Source organism: Salmo salar, chromosome 01 (assembly GCF_965601325.2).
Source record: "Salmo salar chromosome 01, fSalSal1, whole genome shotgun sequence".
In the NCBI taxonomy this organism is placed as follows: Eukaryota; Metazoa; Chordata; class Actinopteri; order Salmoniformes; family Salmonidae; genus Salmo; species Salmo salar.
In genome coordinates, this window is record NC_138291.1 from 38434653 (window position 1) to 38458895 (window position 24243).

General features: G+C 43.9%; 3 protein-coding genes across 11 annotated transcripts in view; 1 reads left to right on the forward strand and 2 right to left on the reverse strand.

Annotated features, from left to right (window-relative positions):
* Window positions 1-204: 204 nt before the first annotated feature.
* strn3 (striatin, calmodulin binding protein 3) lies at window positions 205-19258 on the reverse strand. Of its 2 annotated transcripts, XR_001328098.3 has the most exons (17): window positions 18794-19258; window positions 9944-10047; window positions 9551-9624; window positions 9372-9453; window positions 8896-9072; window positions 8462-8597; window positions 7937-8078; window positions 6924-7060; window positions 5209-5384; window positions 5059-5106; window positions 4766-4887; window positions 4332-4499; window positions 2537-2677; window positions 1687-1794; window positions 1380-1466; window positions 809-1162; window positions 205-656 (listed from the first exon to the last, which is right to left on the reverse strand). XR_001328098.3 is itself a non-coding variant. In XM_014194267.3 (16 exons), the coding sequence occupies exons 1-16, from the start codon at window positions 19028-19030 to the stop codon at window positions 993-995; spliced, it is 2109 nt and encodes a 702-aa protein (XP_014049742.1). In that variant the 5' UTR covers window positions 19031-19258; the 3' UTR covers window positions 205-992. The 2 variants fall into 2 exon arrangements, 1 of the variants encoding a protein (XP_014049742.1); XM_014194267.3 differs by having other exon boundaries at window positions 205-1162.
* Window positions 18318-22980, forward strand: ap4s1 (adaptor related protein complex 4 subunit sigma 1). 2 transcript variants are annotated; one of them, NM_001140950.2, is given in 6 exon segments: window positions 18341-18487; window positions 19671-19831; window positions 20143-20229; window positions 20343-20411; window positions 20591-20602; window positions 21065-21402. In NM_001140950.2, coding segments are annotated over 5 exon segments (438 nt in total). In that variant the 5' UTR covers window positions 18341-18487; window positions 19671-19693; the 3' UTR covers window positions 21197-21402.
* The window catches only part of hectd1 (HECT domain containing 1), a 28496-nt gene continuing 27222 nt past the window's right edge, over window positions 22970-24243 (reverse strand). For all 7 annotated transcript variants that reach the window (XM_082974141.1, XM_014194240.3, XM_014194256.3 and 4 more), the window contains one exon: window positions 22970-24039. In XM_082974141.1, the coding sequence (XP_082830267.1) occupies window positions 23902-24039 (138 nt within the window). In that variant the 3' untranslated portion in view covers window positions 22970-23901. The remainder of the gene's footprint in view (window positions 24040-24243) is intronic.

Below are 24243 nucleotides of genomic sequence, written 5' to 3' on the forward strand. Positions count from 1 at the left end.
ATAGCATCCTAGGGTTAGGAAGGGCGAGATCAACGAGTGTTTTCTGTGACAGGGGAAAAATAAGTCAGATCAGGGTTGTGGGGAACAGCGGTTGTGATGGAGGGTTCAAACTAGGAATAAATATTCCTTCTTTTTTTTTTAAACAATTTTTTCAGTGCTGTTATGACAGACTATATTTATATAAAAAGGATTATAAAAACTAGATTTATTATTTTTTTTTTTACACAAAAATGTCATGTAACCTATGCTAAAGTGAAGTTGATTGACTTATAATTCATTTCATATTACTTTTATCTCGCTACATAGTTGTTAAGTGGACGCCTGTGACTCGTGTTTAGCGTGAACTGAATCCACGCCGCAGGGTCTCCTGGTCGGCCCACCAGGGGCTGTGGCCACGTCCTGTTAAATACCCTTTTCACACTAGCGAGCTAAACCGAGCCAAGCTGAGCTGTACTGGCCTAGTTACAAATCCACCATAGTTACTGGAAACATGGTGAAAAGATCATATCTAAGCCAGTTCAGCATGGTCGGGTTGAGCCCAGTTGTGTGAATCAGATTAAAAAGACATGACCTAGTCCGGACCTCTCTCTCTCTCTCTGACGACCCACTGTCTGACGCATACGACAGCCACTCCGTCCATGGTCACTGAAGTATACCTACAGGACAGATATTAGCTCAGCTCAAACCCAGTCAAAAGGGTACATACACTGGCTTGTTTACTCCAGCTTTTAACTTACAGTAAATTACAGTTAAATGTTGTTTTTGTGTTTGAAAACAGATACAACTGATTGGTCGCTCCTCCACTCACCATGCCTGGCATAAGTCCCCTTGGCACCTGGTTTCTGTCAAGTGTAGAGTTCAATAGGGATGGAGGGAGGCAGCTTCAATGTAGTGTCATAAAATGCTACTCTCGTTACACAAGGCAGTGAAGCAGTCTATTCTTTCTTTGTGTCTACACGCTCAGCTCAGTCTGGCAGAGCAGAGCTCGTCTACTACACAAATACTTTGGCCAGGGCGTCGGCCCCCGCACTTGCTATGTATGCCTTAGACGGGTGGAAGGCAACGTCATAGATGGACTCATCAGACTTCATGCGGTGGGCAGTGATCTCCTGCACACAGGTCTTACTGTCCAGGTTCCACAGACGGATAGAACAGTCGTGGCCTACGGAGGCGGAACAAGGAAAGGAAGGTAGGATCAGCAATGTTCTCTCTGGATATCAGCACGACCAGATATAGGGGAATTTTACACGACTGTGTTGTCATAGGATACAAATGTTGTAGAAGAATATTGATACTAGTCTTAGAATCAGAATTGTAAGCTGGTGACCGCCGAATGCTGCCTTTTAAAAGTTCCCCACAGCTACGTTGCTTGTACTTACTTCCTGACATCAGGTAGATCCCGTTGGGGTCCACAGCCAGGCTGGTGACAGCATCCAGGTGGGCCACCATCGCATGGATCACTTTACCTTCACAACAGGACAGATATACACAAGTCAGTACAGCGACATGGCAGACAGAATTAACAGTCAGTACAGAGATACTGTATGACAGACGACAGAACATGTACAAAACAGTCCTAACTCTGTATATATGACTGGTCTTAGTCATTCTCCCATCTGGGCTCGGATTCACTGAGCTAGTCAGTCAGAGCAGCTAGCTGAACACCGTCCTCTCCTGTTCACGTACCGGATTTATTGTCAAAGAACTTGATGTCCCTGTCCTCATGGGCTGTGATGGTGACAGGCAGGGTGGGGTGACTCACTACCTTGTTGATGTGGTTGGCTGCAGGCAGAGCTGAACACACACAGGTGAGAGAACAGGTCACAACACAGTCACTATTAATACAACACCCCAAATGAGGACGGACCATTAAAACTGTGTACTGAGTTAGTAGTCTAGGATATACGAGATATCTATATAAAAGAAGAAAAAAAAAACATTTCATTAGCAGTTAAAACTATTCAGGGAGTCTTATTTATAATGTTACCCAGTATTTACTTGATTTTCCCATAACATGTTTCTGTATACCCATAGAAAATGTAATTCAGTAAGTCATTCTATGTGTACTCCTCTTTCTAACTGAGCTTATGGCCCATAGTCTCCCTGCTTGTGTTGAAAGGCTCTGGTCTAGGGTTGTTGTAGTCCTCCTGCTAAATGATGAAAGGCTCTAGTCTAGGGTTGTTGTAGTCCTCCTGCTAAATGATGAAAGGCTCTAGTCTAGGGTTGTTGTAGTCCTCCTGCTAAATGATGAAAGGCTCTGGTCTAGGGTTGTTGTAGTCCTCCTGCTAAATGATGAAAGGCTCTGGTCTAGGGTTGTTGTAGTCCTCCTGCTAAATGATGAAAGGCTCTAGTCTAGGGTTGTTGTAGTCCTCCTGCTAAATGATGAAAGGCTCTGGTCTAGGGTTGTTGTAGTCCTCCTGCTAAATGATGAAAGGCTCTGGTCTAGGGTTGTTGTAGTCCTCCTGCTAAATGATGAAAGGCTCTGGTCTAGGGTTGTTGTAGTCCTCCTGCTAAATGATAGGTGCAATAGACTTACTGTTCTCCCCCTGACCGGCGAACACCACGGCAGCCTGGGACGTCTCCAGGTCATAGATCACAACGTTGCCCGTGTTGAAGGACGCCACCATGTGGGCGGGGTCACAGCCATTGAAGTCCACCGCCGTGGGGATGCCGTGTTCTGTCGCACACACACACCACACACACACACACACACACACACACACACACACACACACACACACACACACACACACACACACACACACACACACACACGTTGAAGAGTCTTTTTGCACCTCCACTGTCTGACATTGGCCACTTGACACAGGGCCGCAGTCAAGTGCCATTGTCATGTTATGTCCGCGTGGAAAAACGAGCTCTTCCCCCACACTACTGGGGAAGTTAAAGTACATAGCATTTGGATTGTATGGCTGTCAAATCTATTCTTACCAAATGGATTTCTCTTAGATGAAAGACATTTGATATAAAATTCACAATTACTTTTTACTCCAACTTTGTTCCAACGCCTCGATCACACCTACAGCATCATCTGGATAGGTGTGCAACGAAAGTTCAACATTCACCTTCTGCTACCATTTCTGTCAAGCCGTCTACGCACACAGTTTGACGCACACGTTCGATAAATCCAACGTAAGCGCCATACAGAACGCACTGCCTCTGCAACGCTACAAAGGCAAACGCTGAGTTCCATTGGAAATGAATGTACTTCTGGTGTACCAAAACGCAATGACGTTGTCAGCGTGATCAAGGCGTAAGAGAAAGGGACATCAGTATGCTATTGGGCCTTAATAATGTAATACTGTGTTCTAAGCCTACTTCCATGTCCTGTGTCCTAAGCCTACTTCCATGTCCTGTGTCCTAAGCCTACTTCCATGTCCTGTGTCCTAAGCCTACTTCCATGTCCTGTGTCCTAAGCCTACTTCCATGTCCTGTGTCCTAAGCCTACTTCCATGTCCTGTGTCCTAAGCCTACTTCCATGTCCTGTGTTCTAAGCCTACTTCCATGTCCTGTGTTCTAAGCCTACTTCCATGTCCTGTGTTCTAAGCCTACTTCCATGTCCTGTGTTCTAAGCCTACTTCCATGTCCTGTGTTCTAAGCCTACTTCCATGTCCTGTGTTCTAAGCCTACTTCCATGTCCTGTGTTCTAAGCCTACTTCCATGTCCTGTGTTCTAAGCCTACTTCCATGTCCTGTGTCCTAAGCCTACTTCCATGTCCTGTGTCCTAAGCCTACTTCCATGTCCTGTGTCCTAAGCCTACTTCCATGTCCTGTGTCCTAAGCCTACTTCCATGTCCTGTGTCCTAAGCCTACTTCCATGTCCTGTGTTCTAAGCCTACTTCCATGTCCTGTGTTCTAAGCCTACTTCCATGTCCTGTTTTCTAAGCCTACTTCCATGTCCTGTGTTCTAAGCCTACTTCCATGTCCTGTGTTCTAAGCCTACTTCCATGTCCTGTGTTCTAAGCCTACTTCCATGTCTTGTGTTCTAAGCCTACTTCCATGTCCTGTGTTCTAAGCCTAGTTCTATGTCCTGTGTTCTAAGCCTAGTTCTATGTCCTGTGTTCTAAGCCTACTTCCATGTCCTGTGTTCTAAGCCTACTTCCATGTCCTGTGTTCTAAGCCTACTTCCATGTCCTGTGTCCTAAGCCTAGTTCCATGTCCTGTGTCCTAAGCCTAGTTCTATGTCCTGTGTTCTAAGCCTACTTCCATGTCCTGTGTTCTAAGCCTACTTCCATGTCCTGTGTCCTAAGCCTACTTCCATGTCCTGTGTCCTAAGCCTACTTCCATGTCCTGTGTTCTAAGCCTAGTCCTCACCTTTTTCGGCGTTGTAAGTGCTGATGCATGGGTTCTTCTCCTGGGGGTTCCACAGCTTGACGGTTCCGTCTGCGGAGCAGGACAGCAGGCGGTTCTTGATGCCGCTGTAGGCCAGCCCCCACACGGCGTCTGTGTGGCCCAGCCAGGTTCCAGCCAGGACGCTGGGTTCTGAGGCATTGGAGGAGGGGACAGGGTCAGTGATACCCATACAATAAGGGAGGAAAAACAGCTCTTTGATTACTCAAGGGGGCGATTGGAATAAAACGAAGGGAGATTTAAAAAAAAAAAATTAAAGTCTACTCATCAATTCAAATAATATGATGGATGAATTAAAGTATTCCTGACTTCTGTTACTGTGGTCAATGTCTGAAGGCACAGAGGCTAGACAGAATACTGGCCACGCTAAAGAAGGGCTGAGGATGTGTCAATCTTACCGTAGGTGTCGTAAGGGTCTACGTTGGAGCTGGGGATGTTCCACCACTGTATTGTGTGGTCAATCCCTCCACTGTAACACTGCTCTCCACTGGAACTCATAGCCAGGGACAGCACAGGCCCACTGAGGAGAGGAAAGCTCTATCAGAACGATGACATTTCATACTGCCTACTAACAATCCTTATACAGTGAGAGAAAGCCAAATGCAAAACTGTTTTACTGATTGACTGAAAATAGTTTCATCGTATTATTATAAAAAATGACCACAGTTCCTTCTGGTTATTAGATACTTACACATGGGCTCTGAATGTGTAAATGGGCTCCACATCAAAATAGGCACTTCTAAAGAAGAAACAAAGAGTTCTTTAATAAAAAGGTTTCTCGGACCGATTTTATTTAATGAGACAATCCATAATGACAAGATAATGCAAACAGTGTGTGTACTTTTTAGCAGGTACGGTCTTCTGTAGGTTCCACAGTTTGAGTGTGTGGTCCTCAGACACGGTGACCAGGACAGGCTCTACAGGGTGGAAGGCCAGAGCCCTGACCCCGTCAAAGTGGCTGCGCAGGGTGTACTTGGGATTCCACGTCTTCCTGAACGTGTCCTTATTGGCTGGCAGCTAAAAATACACACAGGACAGGGGAGGAGAAGAGAACAGCAACTTTAAACAACTGTGGAGTGAAAAATAGAGACAGGTTGGCGGTGAGTTAGCTAGGGGGGCTAACAGTACTGGAGGATGTAACGCACTAGGACTACTTGAGCACGGCAAGCCCCTCCCACTTCCTAATGAACATATGTCATTCTGACCAACTGTCAACGCTAAAGAACCTTCCGCTCTCTCAACGCTTGTGTGTGTGTGTGTGTGTGTGTGTGTGTGTGTGTGTGTGTGTGTGTGTGTGTGTGAGAGGTGGTTGAGGCAGAGGAGAGAGGTTCAGGAGGAGAGAGAGAGGCAGGGAGGGGTACAGGAGGAGAGGCAGGGAGGGGTACAGGGGGAGAGAAAGGTTCAGGAGGAGAGAGGGGCACAGGAGGAGAGAAGGGTTCAGGAGGAGAGAGGGGCACAGGAGGAGAGAAGGGTTCAGGAGGAGAGAGGGGCACAGGAGGAGAGAAGGGTTCAGGAGGAGAGAGGGGCACAGGAGGAGAGAAGGGTTCAGGAGGAGAGAGGGGCACAGGAGGAGAGAAGGGTTCAGGAGGAGAGAGGGGTACAGGAGGAGAGAAGGGTTCAGGAGGAGAGAGGGGCACAGGAGGAGAGAAGGGTTCAGGAGGAGAGAGGGGTACAGGAGGAGAGAAGGGTTCAGGAGGAGAGAGGGGTACAGGAGGAGAGAAGGGTTCAGGAGGAGAGAGGGGTACAGGAGGAGAGAAGGGTTCAGGAGGAGAGGCAGGGAGGGGTACAGGAGGAGAGAAGGGTTCAGGAGGAGAGGCAGGGAGGGGTACAGGAGGAGAGAAGGGTTCAGGAGGAGAGGCAGGGAGGGGTACAGGAGGAGAGAAGGGTTCAGGAGGAGAGGCAGGGAGGGGTACAGGAGGAGAGAAGGGTTCAGGAGGAGAGGCAGGGAGGGGTACAGGAGGAGAGAAGGGTTCAGGAGGAGAGGCAGGGAGGGGTACAGGAGGAGAGAAGGGTTCAGGAGGAGAGGCAGGGAGGGGTACAGGAGGAGAGAAGGGTTCAGGAGGAGAGGCAGGGAGGGGTACAGGAGGAGAGAAGGGTTCAGGAGGAGAGGCAGGGAGGGGTACAGGAGGAGAGAAGGGTTCAGGAGGAGAGGCAGGGAGGGGTACAGGAGGAGAGAAGGGTTCAGGAGGAGAGGCAGGGAGGGGTACAGGAGGAGAGAAGGGTTCAGGAGGAGAGGCAGGGAGGGGTACAGGAGGAGAGAAGGGTTCAGGAGGAGAGGCAGGGAGGGGTACAGGAGGAGAGAAGGGTTCAGGAGGAGAGGCAGGGAGGGGTACAGGAGGAGAGAAGGGTTCAGGAGGAGAGGCAGGGAGGGGTACAGGAGGAGAGAAGGGTTCAGGAGGAGAGGCAGGGAGGGGTACAGGAGGAGAGGCAGGGAGGGGTACAGGAGGAGAGGCAGGGAGGGGTAAAGGGGGAGAGAAAGGTTCAGGGAGGGGTTCAGGGGAGGGGGGGGGTTGGTGCTGTTCAGGGGGTCATGGTTCAGGGCTGACAGTTGCTTACATCATAGCTGTAGTCAGCCTCATCGTTGGAGACGGTGAGGTCAGCCAGGTCTCCCAGGCCCAGGAAACTCTCCAACACGTCATCAGAGCCAATGATAAAGGACTTGCCCCCGCCTGAGGGAAACGGTAAGGGCTCGGCTAAGAATAGGACGGAGAGAAGGTTTAGTAAACGACATACAGGCCACACCCAGACAAAGAGCTCAGGTTGGACGTGCTTAGTAAACAAAGAGCTCAGCCTCTCAGTGGGGTGCTAAAAAATTCCCCCGCATGGCAAGACTGCAGAGCACACACTAAGCGGATTGCCTTAGTGACATGGCTAGAGAAGTATTTATGTCTAACATAGTAGAAAGCATTTCACTAGGTAGAAGTCAAAACCTTGAGTGAATAACAATGAGACATGCGATGAAACAATTTCCTAAACAGACAAAAGAGAAGCAACTACACAGGTTAGGCCCCTTGCAAATAAACATGAAAAATAAGACCAGCACTGTATAGAATGGGGTTGGTTTCATTACTAGTGGGTCTGACTGGTGCTCTGTATGCCATCCTTTCTCTAGGCCACTGTGGAGGGTTGTACTGAGGGTAGTGGGGCTGACCCGAGAGGCTGGGATTTTGAGCAGGGCAGGCAGCAGCAGTGAGGTGTGTGGCAGGGCCAGGGGAGGCCAGGGGAGGGCTCAGAATATCCTGTGCACAAGTGAGGAGGAATGCTGACACAGCATTGGCGTGACAGATAGCACAGGGTAGGCCATTCTTGGTGCAGATCAGAATACATGCTCCACTACTCAATAGTTCAGTTATATCGACTACTGGCCCACAGATAGGTAGAGGAATACATGTCTAACACACACACACACTACACACACTACGCACTAACGCTGTCCAAGCCACAGTTCCTCTACCCAACACCCATGCAGGCTAACACTACATTTTCATCGATACAAATAGCTGCATTATTGCCAAATGTACATGGGGAATAGGCTAGTTCTCAGCAGGAGGCATGTTATACCCTCTTACCCCATTCGGTCCCGTCCCCTGAACTCCTGGCCTCCCCTGCTCCCTGTCCATCCTCGGCATTCACCAGAAAGTCAAACTCCTTCAGAGCCTCCTCCGTGTCGGGGTCGTCTGGAAGGTCAGAGGCCAGGCCCTCGTTCCCAACCTGGACAGAGGACAAACGCAATCAGCCACCAGGTCTGGCACACTGGGATCATCAAATACAGTACACAGTTAACACAATACTTGTCAAATAAAAGGAGACCGGTGGTTGGTATTTTCCTTCCACATGCCATTGTACAGAATTAAAAATTGCGGTGAACTCTTTTACACAGCAGGCATGGAAAGGTTCTCTCGATGACTATCAACATTCATAAATCAGATCTGAGGATACAAGTCTAGTGTCAAGAGCCAAGTATTTCTTCCTAGTAAGCCATTATTACAACGATTTACACAGTGCTGACACTGGCAGTACATTTACAACAACATTAGTAAGGGGCTTTTCACACACGGTCAGATGTAAATCGGCTGAAGCAAAGAGGTCTTCACCTTTATCTTATGTTTTTTTATTGTGTGTTTGCCGCTGTCTATATCCTGCATCAGGTCTCCCTCCTCATCGTCATCTTCATCACTGTCGTCTGCGTTTTCTAAGAAGTTAAACGTTTCCAGAACATCTCCTGGATTCCTAGAAAAACAGTTTGAAAACAACTATTTAGAGCAATGCGGGCAGCACGGCGAATGATTTCATTAGTAAATGAAATGAAGCAGGATGGATGATGTGGCTAATGCATTTCAGAGCATACTGTTCTGAGCACACAGAGGCACAATGTGCAGAATCCATCAGAAATCTGCTATTTGGGAAGTTGCCAGGAAAAGCGGAGAGCGTGATTTCAGTTTCGCCAGAAAAAGTGAAGATTGTGTCAGTTGGATCTTCACTGAAGTGATTGGCAGTGTGCCGGATCAGATGAGGCCTAACAACCCACCTTTTCCTATCTTGCCCCTTTGGTTTGGCTGGAGACTCCCCTCCGTTGAGGATCAGCTCCAGGTTGTTGTTTTCCACAGAGCCGTTCTGCTCCGATCCGGATAGGCCCAGTAGCGAACGCACTCTCTGAGACCGTACATCTAGTATTGTGTCCGTGTAACCTACTTCCTGAAGATATCTGTTGGGACAGAAACAGAATTACACATCCAAATGACTTAGCTAACTAAGTAAACCTGGGCCTGCGTACCAAAAGCTTCCCAGAGCAGGAATGCTGATCTAGGATCAGTTTGACATTTTAGAGCATAAGGAATAAGATTACATGGACTAGGGGGGGGGGGGGGGGGACCTGATCCCTGATCAGCATGATGAGACGCTCTATGAATACAGACCCTGATGGGAATTCATCTCGATCTATAAACGTGTTAGAAAGCTAGCTGGATGCGTGGCCCTATACGTATGCTGTGTCGGAGTACTCACTGTCTGAGGAGCTGTCTGCCCTGTTTCCACGTCAGCTGACTGTTCTGGGGTACAGCAGGGACCTCTGTGTCTTTGGTATCTTCTGCAAACAACACGGAAGAAAAGTTATCGAAACCACTGTATGTCAACATATTCCATTCATTTCATTTTATAGCAGTTGATAGAGGAGAGGTCCGTACCTGGTTCAAAGTTAGGCATCTTAACTTCACCTTGATTTAATTCCGTTCCATATTTTAATTTATGGTATTTTGCTCTGGTAGAGAAAAGACAAATGAAAGAGTTGAGTAAATGTGATGAGATAATAAATGATACACTGCAGTCAGTGGAGGCTGCTGAGGGGAGGACGGCTCATTGTAATAGCTGGAACGGGTATCAACCTATGGGAACCACACGTTTGATACGATTCCATTGACTCCATTCCAGCCATTATTATGAGCCGTCCTCCCCTCAGCAGCCTCCGCTGACTGCAGTTACACTGAAAATGTACATGCAATGGCCAATGAGACAGATTGAACTTGGCCTTATATCAAAGTTATTTCCTCAAGTTAAAGAGAGAGAAGCTATACACTCACCTTTCTTGCTTTAATGCATATTCTAACATCTTTATTCTTCTAACTAGATCATTCTTTACATTTTCTTGACCCTTCCTTTCTCCTTGTAGGAATGCTATTCGAGCCTGAAAAAAAAACAAGAAAGGAGAAAACGTTTATAAGTTAACGGTTCTGCCGTTAAAGGCAATAATTTACTCACAAGTTTAAAAGCTCTACAAAATGTTAAGGTCATCTTTTGTGGCGTATCAAACACCAATCTTTCCGTGGGCCTCCCGAGTGGCGCACACTGCAGACCCAGGTTCGATCCTGGGCTTTGTCGCAGCTAGCCACGACCGGGTGACCCACGAGGTGGCGCACAATTGGCCCAGCGTCGTCCAGGTTAGTAGAGGGTTTAGCCGGCCGGGAAGTCCTTTTCCCATCGCGCTCTAGCGACTCCTGTGGCGGGCCGGGCGCAGTGCACGCTGACACGGTCGCCAGTTGTCTGGTGTTTCCTCCAACACATTGGTGTCGGCTGGCTTCCGGGTTAAGCGAGCAGTGTGTCAAGAAGCAGTGCGGCTTGGTAGGGTCGTGTTTCGGAGGACAAATGGCTCTCGACCTTCGCCTCTCCCGAGTCTATACAGGAGTTGAAGCGATGGGACAAGACTAACTACCAATTGGATATCCCGAAATTGGGGAGAAAGAGGTAAAACATATATATTTTTTAAATGATATATATTTTATAAATAAACTTTCCCACTGAAGAAATAGGCATGTCATGTCTACTAAATTATTAAAACAGATGAATAACAGTGGCAGAGGCCGCAATGACTATTACGTCACCTACTACTGCCACAGCACTCTTCTTCTTGTCTTCATATTCCATTCATTCATGACTCCATCAAAGCCTCGTATCAAATTAAATGTTAATTATGTACACAAACAAACCCCATGTAGGGGCCTACTGTACCAGCTATTGACTCCACACATACAGTGCCATCAGAAAGTATTCACACCCCTTGACTTTTTCCACAATTTGCTGTGTGTTACAGCCTGAATTTAAAATGGATTACATTCTGATTTCTTTGTCACTGACCTACACACAATACCCAATAATGTCAAAGTGTAATTATGTTTTTCTACAAATAAATTAAAAATGAAAATCTGAAATGTCTTGAGTCAATAATTATTCAAATCCTTTATGGCAAGCCTAAATACATTCAGGAGTAAAAATGTGCTTAACAAGTCACATAAGTTGCATGGACTCACTCTGTGTGCAATAATAGTGTTTAACATGATGACTAGCTCATCTCTGTACCCCACACATACAGATAATTGTAAGGTCCCTCAGTCGAGCAGTGAATTTCAAACAGATTCAACCACATTGGATGGATCCCTGAGGATGGATCAACAACATTGTAGTTACTCCACAATACTAACCTAATTGACTGAGTGAAATGAAGGAAGCCTGTACAGAATAAAAAAAAGATTCCAAAACATGCATCCTGTTTGCAATAGGCACCAAAGTAAAACTGAAAAAAAATCATTTGGTAAAGCAATTAACCTTTTGTCATGAATACAAAGTGTTATGTTTGGGGCAAATCCAATACAACACATTACTGAGTAACACTACATATTTTCAAGCGTAGTAGTGGCTGCATCATGTTATGGGTATGCTTGTAATCATTAAGGACTGGGGAGTTTCAGGATAAAAAAAAGAAATGGAATGGAGCTAAGCACAGACAAAATCCTAGAGGAAAACCTGGTTCAGTCTGCTTTCCACCAGACACTGGGAGATGAATTCCCCTTTCAGCAGGACAAGAACCTAAAACACAAGGCCAAAATCTACACAAGTTGCTTACCAAGACGACAGTGAATGTTCCTGAGTGGCTGAGTTACAGTTGGCTTAAATCTGATTGAACATCTATGGCAAGACTTGAAAATGGTTGCCTAGCAATGATCAACAACCAATTTGACAGAGATTGAAGAATTCTGAAAATTATTATTATTAAAAATAAAAAATGTATGGTATATTTTGAACAATCCAGGTGTGCGAAGCTCTTAGACTTACCCAGAAAGACTCAGCTGTAATCACTACCAAAGGTCATTCTAAAAAGTATTGACTCAGGAGGTTGAATTCTTAAGTAATCAAGATATATTAGTGTTTTATTTTTCATCATTTCTTTAAAGAAAAAAATATACATTTTCTTCCACTTTGACGAGTATTTTGTGTAAATAGTTGACAAAATGAAAATGAAATCAATTTAATCCCACCTTGTAGCACAACAAAATGTGGAAAAAGTCAAGGGGTGTGAATACTTTCTGAAGGCACTGTATTTGAAAGAGACACTGGATGTAAAGAATAAAATAAAATACAAAATAAATAAAAACAAAGGCCTAAAAACAAACATACAAAAAGGTATAGGCACAGATGAATTGGGGAAACCTTGGTATAGGCCTGGTGAGTCAAAGTACGAGTGCAATTAGCAGTGTCTGTCTCTCCTGGGATCAACAGAGCAGCAGGCCCAGGTAGTGACGCAGGCCTCTAGTAGGATCACTGCTGTAAGGGTGTTCGGTTCATACAGCACTATTTAGCTGGCCCTCTTCTCCTGCTCAACTCTGTGCTGCTCGTGAGCACTGAGCAGCTGTGACACCCAATGCCGTTTAAAGGGTAGCAGGCAGGGGGTATTTTTAGTCAGCCGCCCTAAACCCCCTCTCGACTGGTGGGGTGTCATGGTGCCCATAGCAACCCAGTTGTTCGGCAGGTAAACTGAAGGCCGACATTCATGCCGTAGTCATGGAGACGGAGAAAGTGCCAGACTGGTAAAGTGCCACTGGCTAGCAGCTAGATCATACCGGCTATGAAAACACTAAGGTGGATCTGAACCACTGAGTCGCCTGGTCCAGTCACTCCCTCACAATAATAAAATAAGACAAAATTGAGTACACATTCAAGGAGTAGGAGACCCAGCTATCGACATGAAGAACTGGAATCAATTTTCAACATAGGATTCACTTCAGTCAACGGAAATCAGTTCTCTTAAATAGAACAATTACTGTATAAGAACTAATATTTTGTATATTTTCTAAAGTTTTCAACCTCGGTGTACAAGTCAAAGTCTTAAATGAAGGTCTTGCTGGGACCATAAGCATGGAAGGTCTCAGGTCTGGCCAGTTGAAGTTGGCTAAAGGGAGGAGGAGAGTTTCAGCTGAACGAACAGCTGTTTTACATTTGTCTTTTGCTGTGGACAAACTGGATCTAGTTCAACAGCCAGGGGACGTAGCAGTCTGTTACACAAGCATGCTACTAGCTACTACCTCAGCAGATACAGCTGGCTACAACATTCAACCGCATGTCCCATGCACATTGTGTAATTTACTGACGGTCCCCTAACTCGCAACATAGGGACATCAAATGTCAAACCAACTGTACACTTTGTAGTACATTGACACTAGAATACAGTGCATTTGGAATGTATTCAAACCCTTTGACTTTGTCCACATTTTATTACGTTACAGCCTTATTCTAAAATGGATTAAATATATATTGTTTCCTCATCAATCTATACACAATACGCCATAATAACAAAGTGAAAACCGGTTTAGAAATGTTTGCCCATCGATTACAAATAAAAAACAAATACCTTATTTACATAAGTATTCAGACCCTTTGCTATGAGACTCGAAATTGAGCGCAGATGCATCCTGTTTCCATTGATCCTCCTGGAAATGTTTCTACAACTTGGAGTCCACCTGTGGTAAATTCAATTGATTGGACATGATTTGGAAAGGCACACATCTGTCTATATAAGGTCCCACAGTTGACAGTGCATGTCAGAGCAAAAACCAAACCATGAGGTTGAAGGAATTGTCCTTAGAGTTCCAAGGAAGCATTGTGTCAAGGCACAGATCTGGGGAAGGGTACCAAAACAGTTCTGCAGCATTGAAGGTCCTCAAGAACACAGTGGCCTCCATCATTCTTAAATGGAAGAAGTTTGGAACCACCAAGACTATTCCTACAGCTGGCCACACAGTCAAACTGAGCAATTGGTAGAGAAGGGCCTTAGTCAGGGAGGTCACCAAGAACCTTCCAGAAAGCCAACCATCTCTGGAGCACTCCACCAATCAGGCCTTTATGGTAGAGTGGCCAGACGGAAGACACTCCTCAGTAAGAAGGCACATGACATCACACTTGGAGTTTGCCAAAAGTCACCTAAAGACTACCAGACCATGACAGATTCTGTGGTCTAACGAAACCATGATTGAACTCTTTGGCATGAATGCCAAATGTCACATCTGGAGGAAACCTGGCACCATCCCTACGGTTAAGCATGGTGGTGACAGCATCGTGCTGTGGGGATTTTTTTCAGCAGGAGGGACTGGGAGACTAGTCAGGATCAAGGGAAAGATGAACAGAGCAAAGTACAGAGAAATCCTTGATGAAAACCTGCTCCAGAGCGCTCAGGACCTCAGACTGGGGAAGGTTCACCTTCCAAATGGGACAATGACCCTAAGCACACAGCCAAGACAATGCAGGAGTGGCTTCGGAGACCTGAAAATAGCTGTGCAGCGACGCTCCCCATCCAACCTGACAGAGCTTGAGAGGATCTGCAGAGAAGAATGGGAGAAATTCCCCAACTACATGTGTGCCAAGCTTGTAGCGTTGTACCCAAGAAGACTTGAGGCTGTAATCGCTGCCAAAGCTGCTTCAACAAAGTACTGAGTAAAAGGTCTGAATTTTTATGTAAATGTGATATTTCACTTGCCAAGAGTGTGCAAAGCTGTCATCAAGGCAAAGGATGGCTATTTGAAGAATCTCTAATATAAAATATCTAACACTTTTTTGATTACTACATGATTCCATGTGTTATTTCATAGTTTTGATGTCTTCACTATTATTCTACAATGTAGAAAACAGTAAATATTAATAAAAACCCTTGAATGAGTAGGTGTCCAGATTTTATACTGGTACTGTATGTTTGTTAGGTAGCGTTAACTAGCACTAGTCGGCTGTACCTGCGCCACAACTCTGGTATTTTTCGTCCTATAACTTGTTCTCCATCTTCTTTTTAACTTGTGAGTCAACATGTTTTCAGCACTTTTATTTTCTTGACTGATCAAATATCGTATCGTGAGGTCTCTGGAAATTCCCAGCCCATCCAAATACAGTAAGTACACTATCAGAGATCAAATCGCCGCAATGATCCTAATTTCTGTTAAAGCACTTCTGCTAAAAGCTGTGGAAATCCCCCCTGCCCTCAGACCAATCCCAGCGCAGCTAGCAAAGCCAGTATCGGCCTAGCTGCTACGTACGTGTGAGGTCAGGGTTGAGATGTGTAACGGTCAGTCTGGGGATACAGTGAGCTCACAGACCCAAATTAACAGGCTGACAAAGTAATGGACTGTATTGGAGCAGGAATAGACATTGCCAACTCACGACACATTACCCGCTGTACAGCTGTCCTGTAAATGGGTGCAAAAATAAATGGATGACTTTTAGAGTTTTGTCATCACTGACATAACATATACCTACCACTTCACTGCAAAGGAACGCTGCTTAGGCCTATTCACACACTTGGATACATCTAGGACTGTATTTTACATTTGCCTGTCTGTCTACTTGTTTATGTGGCTTAGTGTACAAGCCATCTTTCTTCAATAATCAACAAATAAAGAGTACAATCAGTGAAATCATAATTTCATCAATCAAGGTTTCACAACCATAGCGGCAGGTAGCCTAGTGGTTAGAGCGTTAGGCCAGTAACCGAAAGGTTGCTAGATCAAATCCTCGAGCTAACAAGGATTTGTTCTTAACTGACTTGCCTAGTTAAATAGCGGGGGGAAGAAAAAAAACATAAAAAATGTCAGAAACTGTCAAATGTTTTCACAGTTCAGACCGTTTTCAGGAGCCAAGGTAGACTATTAAGTGGAACTGCTATTTTCAGATGTTATGTATAACCAAGAAAGACCTGTGGAAGAACATTTCAGTGGTCTAATTAGCACAGATGTTTTAGGGATAGAGAGTAGTGACATAGTCACATAGACATAGTCATGCTGCCTTGGCAGCAGCTAATGGGGATCCATAATGAAAACAAATACATTGTATCAGTAGGATAACAAACACCAATCCTGTCAAACTTTCATTGTGGTAAAACACTCAGCCTCAACATATAAAAAATAAAACCCAGATACAACAGTCACTGCCTCTATGTTAATAATCATATTCTTTATTTCCACAGACAGATTCTGAACAGAAAGAAAAGGGCCCGGTCTGTCTGTCTGTCTGTCTGTCTGTCTGTCTGTCTGTCTGTCTGTCGCCAGGGCAAAGGAAGAGCAGAGCGCATAAGAATGGTTCTAAATATGCCCTGGCAGTCTTAGTGACCTATAAAGTTAGATTTAACCCAGATAGCGCTTATTTCCAGGCTTGGTGTGATTTGTGCTAACAGGGCTGACTGCTTGATTGATGTGGATGAATCGCAAAGCAACTCACCCAATAGGAGGTGCAGCTGACCAAAATAATCTAGGCTTGCTTCATTAACGTAAAATGCATGTTGTTTTATCAATACAAAGTTGAACAATATTACAGCATCTTGTTATGTACAATTTTCTACATTGTAGAATAATAGTGAAGACATCAATACTATGAAATAACACATATGGAATCATGGAGTAACCCAAAATTAGTGTTAAATCTAAATATATTGATATTTTATATTCTTCAAAGTAGCCTTGAGTTGGACCGCAGAGTGAAGGAAAAGCAGCCAACAAGTGCATAGCATATGTGGGAACTCCTTCAAGACGGTTGGAAAAGCATTCCAGGTGAAGCTGGTTGAGATAAATGCCAAGGATTTGCAAAGCTGTCTAGGCAACGGTTGGCTACTTTGAAGAACCTAATATTTTGGTTTAACACTTTTTACTACATGATTCCATATTTGTTATTTCATAGCATTGATATCTTCACTACTATGTATTATACAATGTAGAAAATAGTAAAAATAATAAAACCTGTGAATATAATATATATATATATATATTTTTTTTACTGTACATGAACCCTAACATAACTAAAACTTGCTCATTTTCTGGCCATCTAGTGAGACAATCAATTCTCTACAGGGTCATGACATCTAGTTTTGTCACTTCACTAGTCCTGAGAGTGGGGGGGGGGGGCACAGACAGACCATGGCTACAGGGATGCAGAAGCTGTGCTGCCTTATATCCATTCCAATCTATTGACTGGTAGGCCTTGAATCAGTGTGCAGAGTGAGAGTCATGCTGAAGGTATGTGTCACTGAGCAAGTCAGTACAAGGGGAGTCAACCTCCCATCTGCCACCACCCAAATCAAAATCAAGTCAAATCTTATTGGTCACATACACATGGTTAGCAGATGTTAATGCGAGTGTAGCGAAATGATTGTGCTTCTAGTTCCGACTATGCAGTAATATCTAACAGTAATCTAACAAATTCACAACAACTACCTTATACACACACAAATGTAAAGGGATGAATAGAATATGTACATATAAATATATGGAGGAGCGATGGCGTGCGGCATAGGCAAGATGCAGTATATGGTATAGAATACAGTATATACATATGAGATGAGTAATGTAGGATATGTAAACATTATTAAAGTGGTGTTATTTAAAGTGACTAGTGATACCTTTATTAAGTCAATTTATTTAAGTGGGCAGAGATTTGAGTCAGTATGTTGGCAGCAGCCTCTCTATTTTAGTGATGGCTGTTTAACAGTCTGATGGCCTTGAGATAGAAGCTGTTTTTCAGTCTCTGTCCCACTTCAACTGTCTGTCTGGAGTGGGGTGTGTTCAAACAAAGCAGTACTATACTCTCTCTGGCACTGCTTGCATTTCAACACCTCCACATTCCTTAATACAATCACAACACTGAACCAACATTCACTTTCGTATCTGCAAGACTACCAGGTAGTCTCGACAGGTCACATAACGTTAGCTGATGTCATAACATACATTTTATAAAACCTGTCAAAATGTCATAAAATAAACCACAACGGAAAAACTTAATTAAATTGACCAAGATCACATCCCTGACACAAAAGTGAATTCTAAAAGTTATGTAGCTAGATTGCTAACTAAGCCTAAAGCGATTTTTTTTACTTGTTCGATCGTAAATGACAGTGCAGTGTGTCAGACTGTGTCTGGGGCCTTGTGACAGTTAGCTAGCTAGCTAACTTTGTTTATGTTAGCTTACTAACAACATGCACAAACCATCCAAATGGCATCAGACTACATGTTTCTTTTTTATTTATTTATGTACATTTTTTAAAAACTTTACGTTAAAAAGATTGCAGACTTGATATGATCAACAATATGGGATGTATCCCTTTTGAAGATTGTTTAGCTAACATCGGCTAGCCTGTCGGTGACTCAAGAGGACCCAGCCAAGTTGTCGCCGTAATGACCAAACCAAAATGGCTGCTCTCAGAGATTAGTTGACAGTCAGCTGGATTCGGTTTGATTAGAGCCTTCTGTATTTCAACGACTCTCTAAGATGAAACGACTAAATAAGTAGCACAGCAGCAAGAGTGAACGTTATTCATAAAACTACGGGTAAGCCATTGCATACAAATCAACTTGATGTTCCACTTTATCACATACTATCTAGCCAGCATTTGTCAGCCGGTGCTAAGCTAATGTTATCCAGCCAGTTAACTGATTCCCGTGGCTAACTAACAATTTTTTATCTAACTGGACACACTATAGTAGGACGTTCAGTTGCTATCGAAGCATGGTCACTGGATGCAAAGAGGCTAAAACAAAAGTTGCACACTATCCAGGCAAAATGCATTGTTGCTCAAGCTTCTGTGTTTTAGTTAGTTGGCTGAGCTAACGTTAGTATGCTAATAGCTAACGTACCTGAAGTTCGGCCCTCTCCACTTCCCAATGAGCTCTCTCCATTTCGAATCGGGCCCATTCGTGCTGGATGTAATGTAAAATACCGGGGATGGTATATTGCTGTGGCCGTGGTATCTCGTCTTGCTGCTGCCCCATCCCTGAGCCACCTCCACTACCGATTTGGGGATTAACGTTGTTATTCCCCTGCTGCTGTCTTGAGGCGGCCATTCCAACTCCTCCGCCGGGGTGTTCATCCATTTTTAAGAGGAAAGTCCCAGCACAATTTGCTGTTTGAATTCGCCTTCCCTCCCCTTTTCAGATCAGTGTTCCCGTATGAATTTGACGATGCCTTTCACTGAAATGGCTATGCTGTTGTAGTGAGACAGGGCTATGTTTTGGATTTACTCTCAGCGTAAAGATTTGTTGGCCGCCATTAGTCCAATCCTTGGAGTTGGATATGAAAGCCTCCTTACTGCCGGGGGTGGGAGAGAGAATTGTCCCGCGCTGCATGGTGGGACATACTCACCTTTTTCTTTTTTTGGGGGTCATCCAAATACATTAGCCTGGGCATGCGTGTATACAGTTACAGTCTGTACAGCACAGACACATTGTGAACCAGATAAATAATAGAAATAGGATTCTATCAGGGGTTGTTTGCATGACTCAGGGAGCCATCTCATATCCAGCACCATGTTTCTGACTGCATTGTTTGCTGACTGCAGATTGGGGATCTGACTGTTAGTTCAGCTTGGCCATAGTCCTTCTGACTGCTGAATGGGATATGCAGTTAACTGATCAGTTACAGATGCATAAACAAAAAAAAAAGGTATTACACAAAGACTTTGTGCATGATTTGCAATGACACCATTTATTTCTATAATTATTTCCTGTTTTGCAGATACACTGTATTTAGAGATCACAATGATCAAGTTCCTTCTGATGGTTAACAAGCAAGGCCAGACCCGCCTGTCTAAGTACTATGAGCAGGTGGACATTGAGAAGAGGCCTTCTCTGGAGACTGATGTTGTCAAGAGATGCCTGTCACGCAAAAAAGAAGAGGTCTCTCTCAATCACATTATTAGAAAGAAAAAAATAGTTTGGTTTACTTTCAGGCGTATAACACAACAGTGAGAAGACAATGCATAACTGGGGGGTTAGACAAGACAATACAGGACAGAATGAAATCTAGTAGAAATAACCTAGACCTAACCTAGTCTGTTATCAGTCTGTTTAGCTATAATTCCAGTCCTTGCCACTCATTGTCATGCTAAACATTTTTATTTGTATTTATGGTATTCTTCATGCTGAGTTAGTGTTCCACTGAGCTCATCTTGGAATTCACATTCAACTAACTATTATATTCTATCTAGTGCTCTTTTGTGGAATACAAGGACTTCAAACTAGTGTATCGACAGTATGCTGCTCTTTTCATAGTTGTTGGTATCAGTGACACTGAGGTGAGTTCATCATTTCACTGTTATAAGTGTATTAGTGTTATCAGATTAAGGTTGAGATTGTATTATTGTGATTATACATAATTCATGGTGTGGGATGTCCTTCTTTCCCACAGAATGAGCTGTCAATCTATGAGCTGGTACACAACTTTGTTGAGGTTCTTGACAAGTACTTTAGTCGTGTGGTGAGTTCAGTCTTTTTATTCTCTACTTCAGCACATTCTTGCTGTATACTAGATTTAATTCATGTTCACTATCCAACCACCTATGCATTTTAAAGGTCAGTATTTTCTGGGACAAAAACACATTACTCTAAACTGATTGTTCCTCGTTAGAAAAGTAAATTGTTTTTCTCTCCTAACAGAGTGAATTGGATGTATCCTTTACAAATTATTATAACTTGTTTTAATCAGTTTGAGGAAACAAGTCATTGAAACAAAAGCAGGGGCTGTCTACCTGTCCACCTTCTCATTAGGTGCTTTTCATGTGGCCTGCCAACAGTGCCATTTTAGCCCTGGCATTTAGTATGGCACTGCACAGACTGATGAAGACTACTGTCATTGTCTGAGTCTGGGCTCAGTGGGATTTCAGGCTAGCCGAGGTCAGACCAGTCATAAGAATTGGAATACAGTCAGTGGTGTTAAGTTGTCAAAGTTGTTCAACCTGACCAGTGACATGTTAAAGGTGTAGCCAGAGATAACAAGAACATTAGTCTTACTAACGGAGAGGGCTCATTGAGGGGGGGGGGAACAAATGCTCTCCTTTACACTGTGATAGGGAATAAATGTGTATTCAATATTGACTTATAGATGATTTAATGACCTTAACTCCAGCTCAGATCATGTTCAACCTGGATAAAGTGCACATCATCATTGATGAGATTATCCAGAATGGACACATAGTGGAGACCAACAAGAACCGCATCCTGGCACCTCTACTTGCTCTGGACAAGATGGCTGAGGCACATTGAGCAGTTGTTTGAACCATAGACTTAAACATCGCATCATTGTATCTGTCCAGTTATGACGTCTTTAAGAGCACGGGCAGCGCCATTAAGGCCATCTCCATTATGAAGTAGTCAATTTTCTTCTGAGTTGGGAAACTGAAAGGGTGCACACTGCCACCTAGAGTGTGTTGTTTGAACAGGAATAAAGCAGAGGTTGGCGATTTACTGACACCTGCAGTTATGGAATGTCTCCTCACAAGTATAACTAATTGGCTGATTCCTCCTGGTAACCTGGATGGAATTAAAAGGAAAACCACCCAAAAAGGATATTTTGGTATTTGTTTCATTAGTCCATTGCTGACATAGTCCCAAAATGTTTTGCTTGTCAGCAATCACGTTTTTAAGATTTGTAACTTTCAAACCATCCCCATATGATGCATTTTGCACCATACAGGGATGATTTCTGTATTTTAATGCCACATTCAAAACAACTGGGAACTCTGTAAAATACGAGGTCAAATCATGATGTCAGTGCTCTAGAAAGAGGCCAGAGTTCCCGAGTTGGAATTCTGAGTTGGATGACCGTTCAAATAGATTTTTCTCCAGTCGGAACCCCTTTTTGTTTTTGAACGCACTGAAGTCCAAAGTTCCTGGGTTCCCAGTTTTAAACGTGGCACGAAAGTTGCTTATCTTAAACTTGATTGCTGACAAGCAAAACATGTCAACAATAGACTAATGAAATAAATACCAAAATATTGTTTTTGGGTGAAGTTTTCCTTAAAGGATCACAATTTCATCCAGGTCATCACTTCAGTGGTGAAAGTTCAAGGGCGGTGCCCCCTAGAGAATGATGGAGGCCGCTAGTGTCCAACAGGCTGAATAGCATGGGCAGCGCCATTGAGGGCTTCCACCATTTTAATGTAAACTGGGTGAGACATTCAACTTCTTTGGATGATCCCTCCATCTAGCTCTATGGTTTGAACAAACTAAGACTACAGTAGCAACAAAAAGTATAGGAACCCTTTGGAATTACCTGGATTTCTGAATAAAATCTGATCTAAATCACAACAATGGACATAGCGTGCTTAAACTAATAACACACAATTATACATTTGTCTTTATTGAACACACCGTGTAAGCATTCACAGTGTAGGGTGGAAAAAGAATGTGAACCCTTGGATTTAATAACTGGTTGACTCTCCTTTGGCAGCACTAAACTCAACCAAACATTTGAGGTTGCGGATCAGACCACAACGGTCAGGAGGCATTTTGGACCATTCATCTTTACAAAACGGTTTCAGTTCAGCCTTATTCTTGCGATGTCTGGTGTGAACCTCTCTCGAGGTCATGCCACAGCATATCGGGTTGAGCTCAGGACTCTGACTGGGCCACTCCAGAAGGCGGATTTACTTTTGTGTTTTGGGTCGTTGTCCTGTTGCATCACCCAACTTCTGTTGAGCTTCAATTGGCAGACAGATAAAGACATTTTGCAGGAGAATGTTAGGCTAAACTTGAGAATTCATTTTTCAGATATCCAGGTAATTCCAAGGGTTCAAATACTTTCTTGCCACTGTATTAGCCTTTGAAAAAAATGGACACATTGCCATCCAAATGATTTATGGACCTCATACTTGGGTTTATCAATAATAATCCATTGTATAGAATAGTTTATTTTTTATTTTTTATACAGCAGCTATAGTAAGATTGAACTGAGGTATTACGTACATCTTCCCTTGGAGCTTTAATGTGCATGGAATGTTATTCAGGTCTTTTTTAACGTAAATAAATAAGACTTCATACTTTGCAAACATTTTAATGATTATTTTTGGAGCATACACATTTGAAAATATCTGTTTACTTCAAACTGCAACTTGAGTTAAATAAATGTTTATAATATACAAAGAAAATACAAGGGAAAGCATAGCTTGCTTTTTTTCCTTTTTAAATGTGCCTTGCACACAGAACCAGTGTTTTTGTCTCTAGCTTTATTATCAAATTACACAAATGCACTCAGGGACTTTGATCCTTATAGCAGGGCAATAAACATCAAAATACACACAGTAACGAAAGCAAAAGGAAAAATAATAAGCATGTGCATCATGATTGTATGATGTTAGATGAAGTAAAAGGAACAAGGTAATCCTAATATTCAAACAACGCAGGCACTAGTAAAACAACCTGGTCAGGAAATGCCCAAACACTCTACAGTTAGCGCTACAGAAGCAGCTGCCCTTCTCCCCTCACATCACGCAGGGGAAGGAAGGAGGTTGACAGCCGGGTGGTGGAGATCTGAAAACCCCAAAATCTACAGAGAACTTGTACACAGATGCTCACAGCCAAAGTATGAGAGAGAGATAGTAAACACTGTAGAACATGAGGAAACTGTCTGCCCCGGCTTCCAGTTGCTCAAGCCCTTAAAGCAGCAGAGTGCCCTGGGGAGGGAGGGAGCTGTGACAAGTAAGCAGGTGGGTCGGAGGAGAGGGAAGGTGGGGGGGGCACCCCTGGTTTTATCTGTATCAGTAGCTATTGAGTTAACATGGGACTGTTTTCCTAAAGTTTTTCAGGGGGAAAGGACAGGACGGGGAGATGTAAGGTTTTGCGGGGTTGGGAGGAGGGGGAGAGATCTCAGAGAGCACGGCTTGTTTCTTTTTCTGCAACAAAACACAACAGGCTTCACCAGCGGGGGGGGGGGGGGGTTGGTCAGTCATAATGGGGCAGACGGAGCATGCTCAGTTGAGGTGGAAGCCCTTCTCCATGGTAGCAGCTAGGAGGCGCTCTCTCATGATGTCTTCAGAGGAATACTCTGGCAGCTTCAGGTAGTGCACACAAGTGTTAACAGATGGATAGCTGGAGTCTGTCGCGTCCACCTAGGGGGAACAATTAGGTTAACTGTGTTGCAGTCACAGCCCTGCTCTATAATCCCAGAGGTCTGGAGTGGCAGATACAAGTGGTGGAAGTAGTGTCATTACAATACTATGACTTAAAGCTGAACAGAATACATTTAATTTCAAACATTTCCCAAATTTCTACTGGCAGCATTTCTGAAACATGTCCATATCAACCTCATTAGG